General features: G+C 53.0%; 1 protein-coding gene across 11 annotated transcripts in view; it reads left to right on the top strand.

Annotated features, from left to right (window-relative positions):
- SYNGAP1 (synaptic Ras GTPase activating protein 1) overlaps positions 1-13,151 on the top strand; it is a 65,127-nt gene extending 51,976 nt beyond the window's left edge. For 4 of the 11 annotated variants that reach the window (XM_033141822.1, XM_033141821.1, XM_033141823.1 and 1 more), the window contains 5 exons: positions 7,142-7,315; positions 7,456-7,667; positions 7,897-7,997; positions 8,878-8,960; positions 11,216-13,151. In XM_033141822.1, the coding sequence (XP_032997713.1) occupies positions 7,142-7,315; positions 7,456-7,667; positions 7,897-7,997; positions 8,878-8,960; positions 11,216-11,371 (726 nt within the window). In that variant the 3' untranslated portion in view covers positions 11,372-13,151. Of the gene's footprint in view, positions 1-7,141; positions 7,316-7,455; positions 7,668-7,896; positions 8,001-8,877; positions 8,961-11,215 lie in introns of all 11 variants that reach the window. The other 7 variants (XM_033141829.1, XM_033141827.1, XM_033141828.1 and 4 more) reach the window with 5 other exon arrangements.
- The last annotated feature ends 8,384 nt before the right edge of the window (positions 13,152-21,535 follow it).

Below are 21,535 nucleotides of genomic sequence, written 5' to 3'. Positions count from 1 at the left end.
CAGGCAGGCTCCCTCCTTGTCCTTCCATCTCAAAAAGCTTTGGGGAACTGGCCACTTTTCATGAAAAGGACGGATGCCCCTGCTGATTCTATTGTAATTATCTGTCAGGGAAGAGTTAGAGTTAGAAGCCTCCAGTTTCACAGAGGGAGGAAGCTTTCCCCAAGGGGAGGAGGAGAGCAGTGAAACTAATAGAAGAGAGCAACAGGAGCAACAGGGAGGGCCCGGATGTTCACAGGAAATGCAAGGGTTAAGTTATAGCTCAGATTTGGAGGAGGGGAGATACAAGCCAGCTCTAGCGAGGAGGTTAGAAAAAAGAGCGGGAAAGTGAAAGGAACGGCGCGTTCACCATTTTGAGAGTTGCCGATCACGGAGAAGCAGAGCTCAGAATATCTCTTAAAAGGGAGATATTAAAAGCACAACTTCAAGCAGTACCAATGAGATGAAAACATGGAAGGTGTCTAAAGACGCCAGGGTGGCTATCTAAAGAACTTTTAACTGAATTAAGATTTAAAAGGGATATGTACAAAAAATGGAAAAAGGAGGAAATCGCCAGAGAGGAATTCAAACACATAGCCAGCATGTGTAGAGACAAAGTCAGAAAAACTAAAGCACAGAATGAACTCAAGCTTGCTAGAGAGGTTAAAAGCAATAAAAAAGGCTTTTATGGGTATGTCTGTAGCAAAAGGAAGAACAAGGAAACAGTGGGGTCACTTAGAAGAGAAGATGGTGAAATGCGAACAGGAGACAGAGAAAGGGCAGAACTCCTCAATGCCTTTCTTGCCTCAGTCTTCTCCAAAAAATAAAACAATACCCAACCTGAAGAATATGGAGCAGATGATTCAGCAGGGGAAACACAACCCATAATAAGTAAGGAGGTAGTACAAGAATACTTGGCTAGTTTAGATGTATTCAAGTCTCCAGGACCAGATGAACTACATCCCAGAGTATTAAAAGAACTGGCAGAGGTGATTTCAGAACCACTGGCAGTAATCTTTGAGAATTCCTGGAGAACAGGCCAAGTCCCAGCAGACTGGAGGAGGGCAAATGTTGTCCCTATTTTCAAAAAGGGGGAAAGAGAAGACCCAAACAATTACCGCCCAGTCAGCCTGACATCAATACCACGAAAGATTCTAGAGCAGATCATTAAGCAAACGGTCTGTGAGCACCTAGAAAGGAACGCTGTGATCACTAAAAGTCAACATGGGTTTCTGAAAAATAAGTCATGTCAGACCAATCTGATCTCATTTTTTGACAAAATTACAAGCCTGGTAGATGAAGGGAACGCTGTGAATGTAGCCTGTCTTGATTTCAGCAAGGCCTTTGACAAGGTGCCCCATGATATTCTTGTAAAGAAGCTGGTAAAATGCGGGCTAGACAATGCTACCATTCAGTGGATTTGTAACTGGCTGGCTGACCAAACCCAAAAGGTGCTCATCAATGGCTCTCCTTCATCCTGGAGAGAAGTGACTATGGGTTGCCACAGGGTTCTGTCTTGGGCCCAGTCTTATTCAACATCTTTATCAATGACTTGGATGATGGGCTTGAGGGCATCCTGATCAAGTTTGCATATGACACCAAATTGGGAGGGGTGGCTAATACCCCAGAGGACAGGATCACACTTCAAAATGACCTTAACACATTAGAGAACTGGGCCAAAGCAAACAAGATGAATTTTAACAGGGAGAAATGTAAAGTACTACACTTGGGCAAAAAAAAAAAATGAAAGGCACAAATACAGGATGGGTGACACCTGGCTTGAGAGCAGTACATGTGAAAAGGATCTAGGAGTCTTGGTAGACCATAAACTTGTCATGAGTCAACAGTGTGATGCAGCAGCTAAAAAAGCCAATGCAATTATGGGCTGCATCAATAGGAGTATAGCATCTAGATCAAGGAAGTAATAGTACCACTGTATTCCACTCTGGTCAGACCTCACCTTGAATACTGTGTCCAGTTCTGGGCACCACAGTTCAAGAAGGATACTGACAAGCTGGAACGTGTCCAGAGGAGGGCAACCAAAATGGTCAAAGGTCTGGAAACGATGCCTTATGAGGAACGGCTTAGGGAGCTGGGTATGTTTAGCCTGGAGAAGAGAAGGTTAAGGGGTGATATGATAGCCATGTTCAAATATATCAAAGGATGTCATATAGACGAGGGAGAAAGGTTGTTTTCTGCTGCTCCAGAGAAGCGGACACGGAGCAATGGATTTAAACTACAAGAAAGAAGATTCCACCTAAACATTAGGAAGAACCTCCTCACAGTGAGAGCTGTTCGGCAGTGGAATGAGAAAAGTAAAATGAGGAACCTGGGCAGAGACATGGGTGCCCTTCTCTCGCTGAGGCCTTTCCCTGCCTTTTCCCTCCCCTGTGGAGGCTCAAAATGTCTCCCTGCGGAGAGCGGCCTCTCCCACTGCAAGGCCGGCTGGGCCAAATCTCCCATGGCCTCCAGAGGCTTCAAAAGGGTTTCTCCCCTCTCATATGCGCTTCAGCATGAGAAAAAACCTCAGAGCGGTTCGTGACAAGAAGGTCCTTGTCTAAAAATCCACCAACAGCATACAAATCAATATGGCTAAGCTGATCCAAAACACCCACCCACCCCACTCAAACATGAAAACAAAGTTCACCACAGCCGATCACAAATCAAGAACCACACCCTAGGCCAACCCCAACCTCTCTCACCACCAAAGGAACACAAGCGAACAAAAGAGAACCTGCACAAGCAACACTGACAACAAACCCTACATATATTAACTAAAATAGAAAAATCGTCACCCGATTCCACCCCCACCCATCTTCCCCCCCGCCCACCTCTTTCCCCCTTTTTCTTCCTAATGTCTCAACAAACAAAACTAATTTGTAAAAATACGAGAGACATTGCACATACTTTTGTGAATCAATAAAATCTTGAATAAAAAACGCAATAAAGAAGAAGGTCCTTGTCTGTGGAGGCATTTCCAAGAGCAGCTGCTCCTTCTCAATTGAAGGACAGCAAAATAAATAAATAAATAAATTTTTGATTTGTTCCCTAGCCAGAGCCAGGCTCAGAGCAGCTAACATCATATAAGTAATACAACATGCATAAAAACAAGCAATCGATTAAAATGTGCGCGTACACACACACACACACACACATATGAAGTTGTGTCTATGTTCTCAATCAAGCATGGCTAGGAGTTTCTTTTTGTTTTCCCATGTATTTCTTATCAAGAAAAAAATCACCACAGTGCAAGCAGATTTTTATTCTGAGTATTCAGTTCATTGGCCCCTGAAATTCGCTCCACAGAGTAGTTTTCCGTCCATGGAGCTTGCCAGTGAGCGGAGAGGCAACCTCGGGGCTGGGCTGCTTTTTCCCGCCTGGAGCTTGAGCATTAAATGAAGTGCCTGCTTCCAATGTACAGGCAGATGCCACTTAGCAAATGCAATGCGTTCCCCCAAAATTGTTCGTTAGGCGAGCATTTGCGTAGCAAGCCCACAATTTCCACGCATAACAAATAAACAAATCCCACTGATTCTTGTGGGCAAATGTCTGCCGTGTTCCTGACTACGGACTCTGGTGCGTCTAGGGAGGTTTCGGTACTAAAGCCTAATGTTTGGATAACTGAATTTTTGCTTGGTGAATGTTCGTAAAGTGGGACCTGTGTCTATAAAACATTTCCTTCCCCCCCTTTTTGGTAACAATTTATTGATTTTCCAAAAATAACACCACCACCACAACAACAACAACAACAGAAAAGACTTCCCTCCATTCCCCCTCTTGGTTCCATTATAATATACTTGTTTATGCACGTCCATAAAACCTTATATACTTAACAATCCAATATTTAAAACCTTCATCTTATTACAAGTGACTTTTACAAGTTATACTAATGTAAAAATCTGTACACAAAGCTTAAAAATTATGCATGGAACAACTTCCCATTTCTGTAATAATTTGTCCTGCATAGTTCAGTAATTTATTTTGTCAATCTTCTTTATCTTCTTTGGCCGACGCTTCTTTCTTCCATGTTGTTGTCGTTCAGTCGTTCAGTCGTGTCCGACTCTTCGTGACCCCATGGACCAGAGCACGCCAGGCACGCCTATCCTTCACTGCCTCTCGCAGTTTGGCCAAACTCATGTTAGTAGCTTCGAGAACACTGTCCAACCATCTCATCCTCTGTCGTCCCCTTCTCCTTGTGCCCTCCATCTTTCCCAACATCAGGGTCTTTTCCAGGGAGTCTTCTCTTCTCATGAGGTGGCCAAAGTACTGGAGCCTCAACTTCAGGATCTGTCCTTCTAGTGAGCACTCAGGGCTGATTTCTTTGAGAATGGATAGGTTTGATCTTCTTGCAGTCCATGGGACTCTCAAGAGTCTCCTCCAGCACCATAATTCAAAACTTTCTTCCATAGGGGCTGACTAATCTTGGCCTGCCATCCAGTCTCACAAATCGGAACAAAGTCTTTTGCTCAAACCATCCATCAAGTCCTGTACCTCTCAATATCATAACTTCAATTTTATTTTTACAACAATCATTTCCCACATTTTCTTCAAATCTTTATATGTCTTTTCCGAGGCCTTTTTGATAACTTTGCATTGCCACCACATAAGGTAGTGTCTTAAACCTTTTGCCCTCCCTGTTTGATTCTTCTCTAACATGGTCGAAGCTTCCCAAATCATTTCAGACTAGGTACCATCTTTGTCAGATAGTTTGAGGATGGAGGTCCTGGTGACCTTGGGGCACGTTCTTTCTCTTACCAGGGCTCAGTCTTTTTGGGTGGGTGTGTAATAGCTCCATTCTGGCCCAGGAGAGTGTGTTTTCTGGATCTGTTGAATCTATCAGTGTGGGAACCCTGGATGCTGCCCCTTCTCCCGGACCATCTCAGTCAGGATCCAGTCTTCCTTCTTCAGGCAGCTTGGAGGCTGAAAGGATCTGTGGATTTGTAGCTCGTTGACTGGCTGAACACAAAGAGTGCTCATTAATGGTTCCTCGTCCTCCTGGAAAAAAGTGACCAGTGGGGTGCCTTAGGGTGCTGTCCTGGGCCTGTTGTTGTTCAATGTCTTTATAAACAACTTGGAAGAAGGAAGTGAGGGGATGCTCATCCCATTTGCAGATGACACCAATTGGGAAGGGTAGCTAATGCCACAGAAGACTGATTTGGGATTCAAGATGACCTTAACAGATTGGAGAACTGGGCCCAAACTAACAGAACGAATTTCAATAAGGACAAATGTCAGGTTCTGCATGTATGCAGGAAGAACCAGATGCACAAATATTGGATGGAGGATACCTGGCTCACTAGCAGTACATGGGAAAAGGATCTAGAGGTCTTGGTGGATCACAGTGTGGTGCAGTAAAAAAAGCTAATGCTCTTCTAGAAGTACAGTGTCCAGATCAAGGGGGGTCATAGTCCCATTCTATTCTGCTTTAGTCAGACCAAACTTGGAATACTGTGTCCAATTCTGGGCACCACAATTTAAGAAGGATGTTGAGAAGCTGGAATGTGAGCACAGAAGGGCAACCAAGATGATCAAGGGTCTAGAAGCAAAGCCTTAGGGGGAACAGTTGAAGGAGCTGGGTATATTTAGCCTGGAAAAGAGGAGGCTGAGAGGAGATAGGAGAGCCATCTTCAAATATCTGAAGGGCTGTCACATGGAAGAGGGAACATGCTCTGGAGGGTGGGCCTCGAAGCAGTGGCTTCAGGTTACAAGAAAGGAGATTCCAACTCAACATCAGGAAGAGCTTTCTGACAGTAAAAGCTGTTTGACAGTGGAATGGACTCCCATGAGAGGTGGTGGACTCTCCTTCCTTGGAGGTTTATTAGCAGAGGTTGGACGGCCATCTGCAGGACATCCTCTTGGACTTTCCTCATACATTTGTGAATCAGTATAAAGTAAAATGGTCTGAAGCTCAACATCAAAAAAACTAAGATCATGGCCACTGGTCCCATCACCTCCTGGCAAATAGAAGGGGAAGAAATGGAGGCAGTGAGAGATTTTATTTTCTTGGGTTCCATGATCACTGCAGATGGTGACAGCAGTCATGAAATTAAAAGACGCCCGCTTCTTGAGAGAAAAGCAATGACAAACCTAGACAGCATCTTAAAAAGCAGAGACATCACCTTGCCGACAAAGGTCCGTATAGTTAAAGCTATAGTTTTCCCAGTGGTGATGTATGGAAGTGAGAGCTGGACCATAAAGAATGCTGATCACTGAAGAACTGATGCTTTTGAATTATGGTGCTGGAGAAGACTCTTGAGAGTCCCATGGACTGCAAGATCAAACCTATCCATTCGGAAGGAAATCAGCCCTGAGTGCTCACTGGAAGGACAGATCTCCAATAAGAGAAAACTGGAAAAGACCCTGATGTTGGAGGGCACAAGGAGAAGGGGACAACGAGGATGAGATGGTCGGACAGTGTTCTCGAAGTTACCAACTTGAGTCTGACCAAACTGCAGGAGGCAGTGGAAGACAGGAGTGCCTGGCGTGCTCTGGTCCATGGGGTCACGAAGAGTCGGACACGACTAAACAACAACAATAAAGTAAAAGGTTTTCCCTCAGCTGACACTGTTTTTGTTTGACAGCTGCTAAGAGCATTGTTTGTATTTGATGTTGATGTAGAGGGTCCCACCCTGTCCTCAGCAGATCCTGCTCCACTCGGCCAAAAATTGAAGTTGGAACTTATTATGATCTTCTGTTTGGAGAGTGGACTGGAAGACATTCCCCCACCCCCATTTCTTCCTCTGCATTCTCTTAGTCTTACAGAGTTTGGATTCATAGGGTTTTGAACAGAGGTGTAAATGTGGTGCTACGTACTTTCCTAATGTCTGTGTCTGCGGTGGCATAATGTTTTGTGCTGTGTGGCACGCTCACCATGTCCAGTGGGGTAGAGGGGCCTTTCTTAGCTCTGCCAGTCCAGGGGAAAGAGGCGCCCCATTCACTGAATGCCCTGCAGTCCACTCTTCACATGGACAGGTGCAATTCCCACCATCACTTTGCTCAGAGAGTTGTTTCCAAGCTTCAGGGGACATTAACAGAGTCAGCAGATTCTCAGAAGAGAGCAGGGATGTGCAACCCCGCAGAGATGAGAGTGATGGGGGCCTTGTGGAAACAGGGGCCAGGGAGGGGGGTTGGCGGCCCGACTGACATGCCTGTTCTGTCCCTGCAGCAATCACACACGCCTTCAACGCTGAACCCCGTCATGCCGGCCTCCGAGAGGACAGTCGCCTGGGTGTCCAACATGCCCCACCTCTCTGCGGACATTGAGAGCTCCCACATTGAGCGGGAGGAGTACAAGCTGAAGGAGTACTCCAAGTCCATGGACGAGAGTCGGCTGGACCGGGTAACTGGGGCTCGTTTGGGGCAGGCTGTCCGGGGTCTTTGGGGCAGCCCTTGGCAAGTGGCCTGCTTGGGCTCTGTGGGGCTGGTGGCGGGGCGGCTTTTGGACTTGGTTGCAAGACTGCTCCCCCCCCCCCGGTTCAGGTGAAAGAGTACGAGGAGGAGATCCACTCCCTGAAGGAGCGGCTGCACATGTCCAACCGGAAGCTGGAGGAGTACGAGCGGCGCCTGCTGACCCAGGAGGAGCAGACCAGCAAGATCCTGCAGCAGTACCAGCAGCGGCTGGAGCAGAGCGAGAAGCGCCTCCGGCAGCAGCAGGTGGAGAAGGACTCCCAGATCAAGAGCATCATTGGCAGGTGAGCTGCAGGTCGGAGCCGCAGGGAGGGGAGGGGGAGGCCCCAGGGGGAGGGGGAGGGCGGGAGGAGAGGCCCCTGGCGGGGTGGGGCCTGGGGCAGGGGGGCTCCCGGCGGGGCTGCCGCTCCCCTAGGGCTGCCCATGGGAGCCCCCCTTTCCCGCAGCTGCTGGCGGCCCCGGCTCCCGCCGCCTGCCTGCTGGGTGGGGGGGCCCGGATTGACTCCAGTGAAGCCTGTCCCTGCAGGTTGATGCTGGTGGAGGAGGAGCTGCGCAGGGATCACTCGGCCGCCCTCGACGCCTCCGAAACGCGGAAGCGGCTGCTCGACGCTCAGGTGGAAATTACAATGTCATTGTTCTAGCCCATGTCTCCATTGCCATCCCTGTCTGCGTCCGTCCGCTCCCCTTCACCCCCCCCCCCCGGGCATGCCACCCCACCCCGCCACCGCCTGAGTCCGCTTCTGCCCCTCCCCCTTCTGCATGGCGGGAGGGGGCTGGGCCTGGGCAGGGAAGGAGGGAGGGGGGCTCCCCGTCTGCTGAGACCTGGCCCACAGAGCGCGTAGGGGGGTAGGGTTCAGAGTCCCTTTGCCTGGCCCTGCCCAAGTTGGAACGAGGGTTTTTTTTGTGGGGGAAGTGGGGGTCAGGAGAGTGGCACTGAGCTGCAGGGGGTGCCAGAAGGCACCCAGGAGTCCCCCAGGGAGGGCTGATTGGGAGGGGCTGCCTTCCTGCTCGCTGGGCATTTTCTGGCCTGGGACGCCCTCCCTCCAGCCAGAGGGTCTGTGCTCAGTTCTCTGGGGGGGCCCCTGGGGGGTGGATGGAGTGCCTGTGATGAAAAGTGAGAGCCTCCCCAGAGCAGCAGGGGGCAGATGCCGTGAAGAGCCAGGTGGGGCCCAGGGCCAGAGTCTCTGCCCTCTGAAACCCACCTCCTGTCTGGAACACCTGGGGAACTATCCATAAGGCTCTTCTTACAGCCTGATGTTTGGCCTGGCTGGGGGGGTACACAGGGCCCCCCCCAGCACGCACATGGCTGGGGAGCCCTTCCCCTTCAGCCCCTCGTCCGCCTCCTAGGCATTGGAAAGAGATGGATGGGGGCTGTGGGAGATGCCCAGCTGCCCCTTCTCCTTGCCCTGCCCAGGCCCTCCCCCTCCCCATCCTGCCCCACAACTGCTGGGGGGTCCCTGACCCAATCACTGTGTTTTCTCCGTTTCATCCTAGCTGTTCACCAGGTAACTCTGTATGACTCAGCTTTTCTCACATGGAGGGATCGGGGGGACACCTGCCACTCAGTAGCCGACCAGGTGGGTCCCGTACACGCCCCTTGCACCTCCCACCCCCATAAGGAGTAGACCCTCTCTTCCCCCTCCCTCCCCCTGCTTTCCTCTTCCTGTTCCTCCTTTATATCCCTATAGGTGTGGGGGTGACCCTCTAGGGGGACCCCACTGGGTGCCCATCTCTAGGAGGACAGCCTCACTCTGGGTTATTTTTTTTGGGGGGGGGGTCCTCAAGTCAAAAGCTTGGCAGTGGGAGGAGGAGGGATGGGGGCTTGGGGCCTTCCCCAGCTGAGCAGCCAGCTCCCCACATCAGTCGGAGGGAGGGAGGGAGGGAGGGAGGGAGGGAGGGAGGGAGGGAGGGGCGGTTCTGTCAACTTGCAGCAGGAGCAGCCTCTAGGACACCCACTTCCTCCTCCCCCTAGGAAGGCAGGAAGCACCACAGGGGCACCCAGGGCCTTTTAAGCCCTCCAAACCCAGCCTGCCCCCCCAGCGTGACCCCAGGCCCCCCGCCTCCCGCACTGCTGTCCCGCCCCCCGTTTGTCTTGTGTCTGTCCGCACCACATTCCACTTGGACACCCAGCACTGTCTGTTCCCTCACGGGGGGGGGCGGGGGGTTGCGACAAGAGGGAGGAGCCTGTGCATGTGCCTGGAGGTTGGGTTTGTGCATGCGGGGGGGGGAGGGTGTGGGAGGACCCCCCCTCCACTGGTCTGGCAAGGAGGGGGCCGGACACTCCCAGGCACAGGGGGGACCGGGCGAGTGGTGGTGGACAGCTGGCCCAAGAGGTTAGTGCCAGCCAGGGGGGGTGGGAGTGGGGGCATGTGGGGCTGAGGGTGTGTGTGGAGGTGGCTGTCCCTGGGGAACTCATTGCCCGACTGCTGCCCTCTCCCAAGGTTCGATGCCAGAGGCCATGTGGGGGGAGTCCTCCTGATGGCACTCCACCCCTTAGAGAGCGAGGCCCAGGAATGGGTGAGGGGTCACCTTTGTCCCCAGGGAGCTCATTTCTCCCTGTGCTCTGTGTAATCAGGGTTCAGTCCTGCCCAGCTTTGCCCCCACCTTCCCTGTAGGTGGTTCGAAGGTGGTGGGGGCAGTCATCCTGGGAAGAAAGGAATTGTGGGATCTGGAGGTGTGTGTGTGTGTGGGGGGGAGATTCCTGGGTGCTTCCAAAAGGCCTGTCCTGTTCCCTTCTGCTTGCCAGGGGTGTCCCCACAGCTTCCTCCCTTTTCCCCATCTTTTTGATGGGGCTATGGGTGCTCCTGGGAGGCTTTGGGGGTGCCCTGAGCACCCTGGCCAATGGCAGCCTTTGGGGGGCAGAGCTCTCCTTCCACGCCTGCCCCCATTGATCAGTGCAAATAGCAATGGCCTCATCACTGTCAACTGTTCTTTGTAAGGGGCGAAGGCAGGGGGCATTCCCTCGCTGGGTCTCCCATGTGGGGCTCTCCTCTCCCCCTCCTCCTGCTCAGGGGGGAAAGGCCTCAGTTCTGCCCCGCTCAGCCCAGCCTTGAAGCTTGGGGTCTGCAGATGAGGACCCTTCTCTTTCCGGGGGGGGGGGTGTGCCACAGTCATTGATTAGCCTGTAAAATGCGCAGTGAACATGTCCAAGTCTGGACTTCCTCCCGGGATCCCCTCACAAATGATCACTGAGCCCTGAAGCAGGGAGGACATTTGCACCCCCAACATAGCCAGTGAGGGAAGCCTGTCCCCACCCCTGGGTGTCAGGGGGGTGGGGGAGGCCTGCTGCAGCTGAGGGCCTGGCCTGCACCCATAGCAATGCTCAGGAAGGCCTGTTCTCTGGAAGCACCCTGGGAATGGCTGGGGTGAGGGGTGAGCAGTTCCCCGTGTGAGGAAGGGGGCAGGATGGAGGCCTCTGGGAAAGCAGGTGGAGAGGAGGAGGGCCCCCCCCCCCGATTCCTGAGACCCAAACGGGGCCTATCCTGTTGAGGGGCTCCACCCAGCAGGGGTTGCTATGGGGAGCTGAAAGAAGGGGCAGAGCCTCCATGGGGTGACCCGGCTGCCAGGGCAAGGGCGGTGGACCCACACACAGGGTGCCCTAGCCAGCCCCATGGAACCTCCAGCTGGAGTCCCAAAGCGGCCCACAAATGGGGGGAGGAAGGCTCTTGGACACCCTTGGGCTGCTCTTGAGGAGCCCCTTTGCTGGGGGGAGGCCCCTCCTATTGGCCTCTGGAGGTGGTGCTGCGTGAGAAGGGCGGGGGCTGCCTTTCGAGAGCCAGCACCCCCCCAACGTTAATAAATAAGTGCCCCCTCTTGCCCCCCTCTGTTACAGGAGAGGCAGCTTTCCGCCGTGGGTGCAGCAAACCCGCGTCTGAGCGCCGCTATGGGGCAGCCCTGGAACGGGATCCACTCCGGGCAACCGCCTCCGCCCCCGCGACTCCAGATCACGGAAAATGGAGAGTTTCGCAACACCGTGTCTGAGCACTAGCGGCCGCCCCCTGCCTCCCCCCACCTCCCCGAGCCAGCATGGGGTGGGTGGGGTGGGGCGGGGGTCCGGCCGGCCTGCCTCCGGGTGCAGGGAGGGGGCCAGGAGCATTTTCAGGGTGTTTTATAGCAGGACACAGACGACAATCTTAACCCCCATCACACCCTCTCTGACCCCCACCCCTGCCCCACAGAGCACCGCCTTCCCCTGCTCTGCCCCCAAACAGAGTGGGGGGTCCTCCCTCCCCCCAGGTATTTCTCAGGAGTGGCATCCCCTTCCTCCCCCCCCTGCTCCCCCCCCATGGCAGCATTGACCTTCCTCCCCCAGGCAGCAGCCTCAGCAAGGGGGGGAGGGCGCTGGTCCCTCTTGGGCCCCCCTCCCTGGGCTCCCCCTCTGCTGTTGGGGTGGGGGGCAGGAAGTTCGCCCGCAGGGGGGAGGCTGGTCCCGATTCCCTTGCCACGCGCACTTGCCTCAGCCAGCTGTCATGACGGGTGGGGGCCGCCCCCAAAACACATGTCCCCACCTGCTCATTCTCTTCTCCAGAGGGGCGGGGGAAGGGAAGGCTGGGCGGGAAGGGGAGGACCCCCCAGGCCCCGAAGCTCCGCACTGCCCAGTCCCCCCCCAGGCAAGGCTGTGCCTCCCCCTCCCCCCCATTCTGCGCTCTCCATCCTCTGAAAAAGGGCTTTGCCTGCTCTGTACAGTGACCCCCCCCCCCTTTGTTTCTGGATATTCTGGGTTCTTTATTCTCTCTCTCTATACATAGCTCTCTTTTCCTCTGTGTTGTGGGGGGCAGCGCAGGGCAGGGCAAGGGGGGTTGACTCTCTTCTTCTTTCCTTTCCTCCCTGGTCTTGAGCCGCCCCCCTCCAGGCTCCCACCCCCCATTTCCGACCGGGGGAGGGGGCTTGACAAACTCTCTTTCTCTGTCTCTCAAAGAAGCCATTTTTGAACTGCCCAGCCAGCCCAAAGCGGGGCCCTTGAGATGGGTGGGGACCCCCTGCCCCCCCACCAGAGAGAAGCAAAGGGGATGGGGGCCAACCCCCCCCACTTGGCGTGGTGCTGCTGCTGCTCGCTCTCCCTGTCCGTCGCCCGCCTGCCCGTTGTGCTTTTGGTTCCTGAGCTGCAGCTGCTGCAGGGTGAGAAGTGTTCGGCACAAGAGTTCGTGGTTGTCGTGGCTGTTTTCTCCCCCCCCCTGCTGCGCATCGCCCCGGACCCTCTCCCCCCAGTCCCGCTTTGAGCACCTGACCATTTCCGCCCACTTTGACCCCCATATTTATTTTGTAAGGACTCTCCTTCCCTCCCCGCTCTCTCCCTCTCACCCACCCACCCCTCTTTCTTTCTACCCCCCCCCCCGGACAATGACGGTGGCTCAGGCGGGCACCGTAGATATTTATACGTATTATTATGATGATGAATTATTATTATTATAATATAAAGAGATTGTACATATGTGAAGTCCCCGCTGCCTGCTCCCCATGGACTTGCCCCCCCCCCGGTGTAATTACCGCGGGATTTGTACTGTACATATGAAGAGCTGCTCCTTCTCTCTCTCTCTTTCTCTCTTTCTCTCTGCCTCCTTCCCCCCTCTCTCGAACTCAGAGCCTGTGTACATATTTCCTCCCTTTGGAAGGGGGTTCAGGTCACTCCGGCCTCCCCAGGCATTTTCTCTCTTTCTCTCTCAAGCTCTCAAGTTTATTTTATGTCAAATTTATTTTTTTCTCATTTTTTTCTGGAGTGTGTGGTGAAAACAGACGAAAATGTTTAATAAAAAGCAATTGGTCTTTTATGCCACATCAGCCGTAAAGGCAGGGGGAAGGGTGGGATGAGGCGGCTTCAGGGGCATCCCCACTCCTGGAGCGATGACAGGATGGAGGGCCCTGCAGTGGGCACTTGGTAAGTTTCTGGCTGCTGGGGGGGGGGCAGCTTCTGCCCATGTCCAGGTCTGGCTGGGCAAGAAAACTTCAGCCAGAAGCCCCCCAACTGTTCTCTGCCCCCCCAAAGGAAGGGTCCCAGAGTTGTGGGTGGCCAGAGCAAAGTATTTGGGAGAGTGAGTGTGCAAGGGCCTCAGTCTCAAGGGAAGGTGGGGCAAGCTCTGTTGGGCATAATACTATTGGGGGGACACACCCAAAAAAGGAAGGGTGGGGTTAGTATATAACCCGTGTCAGGTTAGTTAATAAAATAATTAGCTGGATCCTGAGATCCAAGGCACGGGACTCAACGCTCTCTCCAGCAAGAGGGAGCGCCCAGCAGAGCTGAGAATCACAGAATTACGCAGCACAGCGAAAAGTGGGAATAATAGGCTGTTCTACCTTTCAAATATGCAGTGCTTTGTTTCTGGACCTCCTGCAGTGAACAGGCCACAATGTTAGTCCATTTGAATGCTTTACTTACAAAGTCCAAAGGTCAGATTCATGCATTATTCCATGCAGCAGCAAGAATTTAGGAGACACGTTCCCTGGGCAGCTTCACGTGGCAGAAGAGAAAGAAGAAAGAAGCTTCACTTTGTGACCGGAGTCTTAACCCCCCTAGCCCTCAGTTTGCTAATTAGATTTGACTGCAATCTCCAACAGAAATTGTCGCCCAGCTGACCATTTGCAGAGAAAGGGTCTGACCTGGCCAAAAGGCACAGCTGATCCTTGCAATACATTCCTAATCATCGTCACTGTGTAATCATAAGATCATAAGAGCTGGGATTCTTCAGCTACAATTTCTGCATTGCAGGGGGTTGGACTAGATGACCCCCTGGGGTCCCTGCCAACTCTACAGTTCTACAGTTCATTGATGATTGTATCTTCTTAGAAGGTTGCATTACCTTGGAAGAGGGGTGGCTGGGAAGGGACCCTGTACTTCTGAACCTGCCACTACGCTGCCAACCGTAAGCACCCCTATCCTGTGGAAGGGGGGGAGAGAGAGGGAGGGGTCCAGGAGGCTCTGGAGCATTTCCCCACCTTCCGCAGCCCATGACCTCAGCCCACTGAGGTCCAGCTCTGAGGGCCTTCTGGCGATTCTCTCCCAGCAAGAAGCAAAGTTACAGGGAACCAGGCAGAGGACCTTCTCGGTGGTGGAGCCCTCCCTGTGGAACGCCCTCCCACCAGATGGCAAGGAAATAAACAACTATCTGACTTTTAGAAGACATCTGAAGGCAACCCTTTTGAGGGAAGTTTTTAATGTTTAATGCTCTACAGTGGTGCCTCGCAAGACGAAGTTAATTCATTCCGCGAGTGCTGTCATATAGCGGAAATTTCGTCTTGCGAAGCACGGTCAGAGGAAGCGCGGTTTGACGGGGGGGGGGGGAATCGCAAAACGTTTTCATTTTGCGAGTCACGGCCATAGGGAAATTAATCTTGTGAGTCGCCCTTTTGTTAGCGAATGCCTTTCGTCTAGCGAGCTTTTTTGTCTTGCGAGGCATTCGTCTTGCGAGGTACCACTGTATTGTTTTTAAATTTTGGTTGGGAGCCGCCCAGAGTGGCTGGGAAACCTAGCCAAATGGGTGGGGTATAAATAAATTATTATTATTATTAGGAGAGGAGCAGCTGCAAGGTGGGTTTTCACACACTTCCATCAAAGTCCTCCATCAAAGACGGCCTTTCCCAGAGCTCAGACACTATGGGGAGGGGGGTGTTTGGGTGACCCACACTGCTGCTGGGGGGGGCTAACAGTTCAGCCACCCCCCCCCCAGGTGGGAGGGAAGTGCCATGGAACTGTCAGCCATGCCATGCAGGGTGAAAAGTGGGTGGGCGGCAGGGATCTGGGCCCTTGAATTCCTCTAGCTGATAACACAAGAGATACAGAGTGGCACTTATTCTGCAGACCTCACCTTTTATTTATTTGCAGCAAGTGACCTCGAGGCAACTTGCAAGCATGAAAGAGTGCAATTCTAAAAATGGCCAGCAATATAAAAGCATCAGATATATATAGATATAAAAGCAGCAGCTGAGAGCAGTAGAGAAGGTGGATGCAAAGCTCTCCACTGTGCTTTGCTTGGGGGGGCCAGAGCAGAAGGAGCCTAGGAGGGGGGCTGGAATGAGAGGGGGGGTTCCTCCTCAAGGGCAGGGTCTTGGGTGCTTCTGTGCTTGCTCACTCATATTGCAGATCATATAATCCTAGAATGGTAGAGTTGGAAGGGACACCCCCAGGGTCATCTAGTCCAACCCCCTGCAATGCAGGAATCTCAGCTCCAGCATCCCTGACAGATGGCCATCCAGCCTCTGCTTGAAAATCTCCAAGGAAGAAGAGTCCCCCTCCCTAGGGAGACCGTTCCCTAGTCAAGCAGCCGCCAGCCCCCTCAGGTACAAGAGCAGCCTTGCTGCAGATCGGAGCAGGAGACAAAGGAGGCCCTCCATCGTCTTTTTGGACACCAGACTGGCCTCACAAACAGGCCATGGTCCTCCTCTAGGTCTGTTGAGACAGCACTTGCGAGGGAAAATAAGTGGTGGGGCAGGGAATAGAAAAGGTTTCCCCAAAGCCTGCTGCCTTGAAAGCGCCAGCCCTTTCCCAAGAACCTCCTCCTACCACCTTCAAAGTACAAACCACTGCAGAAAAGGGCCTGCTCTTGTGTTGCCACCCCCTGGATCTCTCACGGAGGAGGCACACAAAGAAGGGCCTTGGATGGTGAACACAGAGTCCAAGGGAGCCTCAAGGGACAGCCAAGGATCCAGGAGGACCCCAAGCTATGTCCCCGCTCCTTCCAAAGGAGTGTGACCCCATCAAGAGTAGGCCATGTCCCAGCCATCCGCTCTCAGGGACCGCAGTCTTATCTGGATGGAGCTTCCGTTGCTTGGTTCTCATCCAGTCTGCTCTTAAGTCCAGCACAACCACTGCCTCACCTGCAGAGGGCAATGAGGAGATAAAAAGGTAAGGGACCCCGGGACGGTTAAGTCCAGTCAAAGGCAACTATGGGTTGCGCCACTCATCTCGCTTTCAGGCCAGGGAGGAGATACTGCAAAGCACTGATCTGTCTGCAACTGGGTGGGGGCAGCAGGCAGAGAAACAGCAACCCCAGCTTGCAACCCCAGGTTCCTCCCCCATCCTGTGGGTCTGATGGCCAGTGGCCTGTTTGGGGGTGTAGCACTTCCAAGCAAGGGCCTCTCCTGGAGATCTCAGAGCCTGGGCAGCTTCACAGAAGGCAATTGGATCCCTCAGACATGTTGGGCTTTATAGGTGATAGCCAGCCGGTCCACCGTCCCTCAGATCATGTGGTGGGCCGGACTATATTTTTTGGGGGGAAATGAACAAATTCCTATGCCCCACAAATAACCCAGAGATGCATTTTAAATCCAAGCACACATTCTACTCATGTAAAAACATGCTGATTTCCGGGCCGTCCGTGGGCTGGATTTAGAAGGCGATTGGGACGGGCCTTAGGTTGCCTACCCCTGCTCTAACCAGTCCTGGTCAGCAATCTGGCTGCAGCAGTTTTGGCCAGTGAGATTTTCTGAACCCTTTCAAAGGGCATCCCTGGCAGGAGGGCACCCAGCAAAGCTAAAGGGCAGGGGATTTCAGGCAGACCGCGGGAAATGCCACTGTGGGATTTGCTGCCACAAGATACAGCGGTGATCACCAGCGTTGATGGTTTTTTAAGCAGCGTAAAGTAGGTACTTCAAGGACTCCAGATTCCATGTGCCCATGGGGCGCACAGCATTTGGGTCTTTTCAGTTGTTAGGAAAATTTCTAGGGTTCCTTCCTTGGAGCAGGCAGCCTTAAAAGCCTCTAAGGAAAGGGGAGTCAGGTACACAGGGTAGGCTCAACAGAGATTTATTAATCATTAAGACAGCGCTGAATGGTCAACCACAAGGCTATTGCCACAAGCATGGTCTGACCACAGTACATGCCCTTAGGCCAGGGGTCCCCAAACTAAGGGCCGTAAGCTGGATATGGCCGCAAGCTGGATATGACTAAGCCACTTCTGGCGAACCAGAGCAGCGCACGGAAATGCCATTTACCTTCCCGCTGGAGCGGTACCTATCTACTTGCACTTTGACATGGTTTCGAACTAAGTGGACAGGAGCTGGGACTGAGCAACGGAAGTGCACCCTGTCGTGGGGATTCGAACTGCCAACCTTCTGATCAGCAAGCCCTAGGCTCTGTGGTATAAACCACAGCGCCACCCGCATTACAGCTAGTAAGCCTGAACTTTATTCAAGGAACTGTTGCAATAGGATCCCCACTCACCACACTCAGGAGGGATGCGAACCCTGAACAATGGTGTGCAAGCCCATATATAGACTTTTGAAACTGTCCACCTAGTAGCCCAAGACCACCCCTCATACATACATACATAACAGGAGGTGGCCTCCAGCAGAAATCCAGCCTGCCACTGACTGCATTACCTGGGCAGCCTGGCCATTGTTTTGTGATGGTTAATATTTTAATTCCTGAATCCAGGTCACAGGGTCACCCTATTCATACACAAATATGCCCTTAAATCAGGATTTGAAAGCGGAAAGACAATGAATGGGAAGGCTTTCCTTATTTGCCTCCCTTACTGCAGAGGAATATTTGAGGTCATTAGGAGAGTCAAAATGGCTGCAGCACTGCTCTCCTGTACTATTTCAGACACATGGTTCATATACAGTATCTGGATATGTGTGCATTTATGAATATTTATATTTGAGACCTTAAAATTCTTGTAACAATAACATTATATATGCCCCCCTCTCATACATATTTCTAACACAGTTTAGCAAAAAGGCAAATGAGAGGCTACATAGTAGACATAATGGATGAAGAAAATGGATAGAGAAAAGTTTCTCTCTATCTCTCCTGTAGCGTAAGAAACCCCATGAAGCTGAACTATGCAAGATTCAGAACAGAATTAAAAAAGGATGTATTGGTTAATCTATGGGACTCCCTCCCACATGAGGCAGCCTAGCTTTGAAGTTCACGGAGGAGGAGCTACCAGCCACGATGGCTGGAAACTGCAGCTGGGAAGGTTTGCTCTTGCGCTCGGATCCTGTCTGCAGATGTGCGCCTCTGGACTGATCCAGCTGCTGCAGGCTCTCCTGGCGCCCTTAGGTAAAAATAACAGTAATACCGGTAGTTATACCCTGCCCATCTGGCTGGGTTTCCCCAGCCACTCAGGGTGGCTCCCAATAAAATATTAAAAACACAATAAAACATCAGTCATTAAAAGCTTCCCTCAACAGGGCTGCCTTCAGATGTCTTCTAAAAGTCAGTTGTTTATTTCCTTGACATCTGATGGGAGGGCGTTCCACAGGGCGGGTGCCACCACCAAGAAGGCCCTTGGCCTGGTTCCCTGTAACCTCAATGTCTGGGCAGAATGATGGGGGTGGAGACGCCCCTTCAGGTATACTAGGCCAAGGCTGTTTAGGGTTTAGGTTCAACATATGAGCATTGGGTGGCTACCCAAAGGTCCCTTCTCCCAAGAACAGAACAGCGGCATCCCGACAGACAGAAACTCGCCAGGCGAACCTTCTCCTGCGTCTTCACCTGTTGAACTTCTGCCTGTCGCAAGGCTGCTTTTTCTCCTTTGGCGAGAGTGTTCTGTGCTAGGCTGTACACAGAGATGATCATAGAATCCTAGAGTTGGAAGAGACCACAAGGGCCATCCAGTCCAACCCCCTGCCAAGCAGGAAACACCATCAAAGCATTCCTGACAAATGCCTGTCAAGCCTCCGCTTAAAGACCTCCAAAGAAGGAGACTCCACCACACTCCTTGGCAGCAAATCCCACTGCCGAACAGCTCTTACTGTCAGGAAGTTCTTCCTAATGTTCAGGTGGAATCTTCTTTCTTGTAGTTTGAATCCATTGCCCTGTGTCCGCTTCTCTAGAGCAGCAGAAAACAACCTTTCTCCATCCTCTAGATGACATCCTTTGATATATTTGAACATGGCTATCATATCACCCCTTAACCTTCTCTTCTCCAGGCTAAACATACCCAGCTCCCTAAGCCGTTCCTCATAAGGCATCGTTTCCAGGCCTTTGACCATTTTGGTTGCCCTCCTCTGGACACGTTCCATCATGATGATGATGATGATGATGATATATTATACCCCGCCCATCTGGCTGGGTTTTCCCAGCCACCCTGGGAGGCTTCCAACAAAAGATTTAAAATACATTAAAACATCAGTCATTAAAAACTTCCCTAATACTGTACAGGGGTCCATATGCTGCCCGTTGCCTTGGCCAAAACTTTGCTGGGGGTAGGGAGATGCAACTTGCCCATAGGCTTCCCGTGAAAACTCGGAAACTGCATCTCCACCCAATCTAGTAAAGGTAAAGGGACCCCTGACCATTAGGTCCAGTCGCGGTTTGGTCAGACTCATGTTGGTAGCTTCGAGAACACTGTCCAACCATCTCCTCCACTGTTTTTCTACTTGCACTTTGACGTGCTTTCGAACACTGGGAGCTCACCCTGTTGTGGGGATTCGAACCTCCGACCTTCTGATAGGCAAAAGCCCAAGAGGCTCAGTGGTCTAGACCACAGCGCCACCCGTGTCCCTACCCAATCTAGTTGTTGTTCAGTCGTTCAGTCGTGTCCGACTCTTCGTGACCCCATGGACCAGAACACGCCAGGCACGCCTATCCTTCACTGCCTCCCGCAGTTTGGCCAAACTCATGCCAGTCGCTTTGAGAACACTGTCCAACCATCTCATCCTCTGTCGCCCCCTTCTCCTTGTGCCCTCCATCTTTCCCAACATCAGGGTCTTTTCCAGGGAGTCTTCTCTTCTCATGAGGTGGCCAAAGTATTGGAGCCTCAACTTCATGGATCACTGCCTTGTTGTGGCGAAGGGGCTTGAATAACTCAGGGAAGCTATGAGCTATGCCATGCAGGACCACCCAAGATGGACAGGTCATAGTGGAGAGTTTAGACTAAATGTGATCCACCTGGAGGAGGAACTGGCAAGCCACTCCAGTATCCCTGCCAAGAAAACTCCATGGACAAAGACCCAATCTAGTAGCCCTTCCCATTTTTTTCGTATCTCCCGGCCCCCTCCGCTTCCGTTTCCCGTACAACATGATGGCTGCCTCCAGGAAGCGGGAAGAACAAATGAGCATGCGCAAAATCAACGGGCAGAGGCCGAGAAGCGGCGCAGAAGAGGGTGACAGCTGACGATTCCCTCCGCAGCCAATAGAAAACTCTAGAGGAAGAGGGCGCGGGGCGCACGCGTGAGCATCTCAGAGCCAATAGGGCGCCTTCGGCTTCCTTCCCGCCACTTCCAGCGACGATGCGCGCTGCTCGGGGCCGCGGGAAGCGGAGAACGAGGGGTCCTCTTTATATAAGGCAAGACTACATGGCAACGTCCCGGCATCGTCCCTCCCACTCTTCGGTGGGAATGGAACAGTCCGGGTACGTGGCCTGCCGAACCTAACGGCTCCTTTGAAGTTTAAATCGCGGGCGTGTGACGGCAACGTCACGTGGCCGGAAGAGACGACTCCGTACGACAACGTGGCGGCGCCCAGAAGCCTCGCCGAGGCCTCCCGTTCGGGACGGGAAGGAGAAAGGCAAGGAGCCGGGTTGCCCCACGGTGACGCTGGCGAAGCTTCCGACCCTCGGCTTCAGCAGGGCCGCCAAGCGCCGCAGAGGGAGTGCGGGAAAGCCTCCTGCTGCTGCGCCTCGCTCCTTTCCGTACGGAAAGGTGGCGTCGCTGGCGGGAGAGGCGGGTACTTCCGGTCCTGCGCAGTGGACCGGGAGGAAGGGAGGCATTTCTTGGCTGGCCGCTGAGGAGGGAAAGGAAACGAAAGCGAAGGCGGCGGAGGAGGGCGAGGGGGGAGCGAGAGAGAGAGAAGGTCTGCAGCAGGCGGCCCTGGGTCGGGAAGCCTTCGGGGCTGGACCTTTTCTTGCGTCTTTGTTCTTGGACGTGTTGGCCAGGTGGGCGGGGTAGAAATGGTAAAAAGACTACTGTTATTATGGTCAGGAGGGGGAGGGGAGAGTCTAGGGCCCCCTTTGCGTGTGGGGTGGGGGAGGGGAGACTTCCCCCCCAAAGAACAGCCTATAGTATAGCATTTATAGCAGGTGAATAACTTCCTCTTTCCTCCCCCGCCTTCTCGCAGGTGACGCCAGATCCTCCTGCGCCCAAGGGTGCTCTGCCTGGCCCCTCCACCTGGGATGCTTGGCCCCCTCTCTTCCTGCCCATCCTGCCGCTGACCCCCCACCATGGCTTCCCCCAGTGGCAGCATCATCATCCTGGATGAAGACGAGGAGCCCCC

This window comes from Lacerta agilis, chromosome 2 (assembly GCF_009819535.1).
Source record: "Lacerta agilis isolate rLacAgi1 chromosome 2, rLacAgi1.pri, whole genome shotgun sequence".
NCBI classification, from domain to species: Eukaryota; Metazoa; Chordata; class Lepidosauria; order Squamata; family Lacertidae; genus Lacerta; species Lacerta agilis.
Note: the sequence above shows the minus strand (reverse complement) of the source record. Positions and strands in the feature narration are given on the sequence as shown.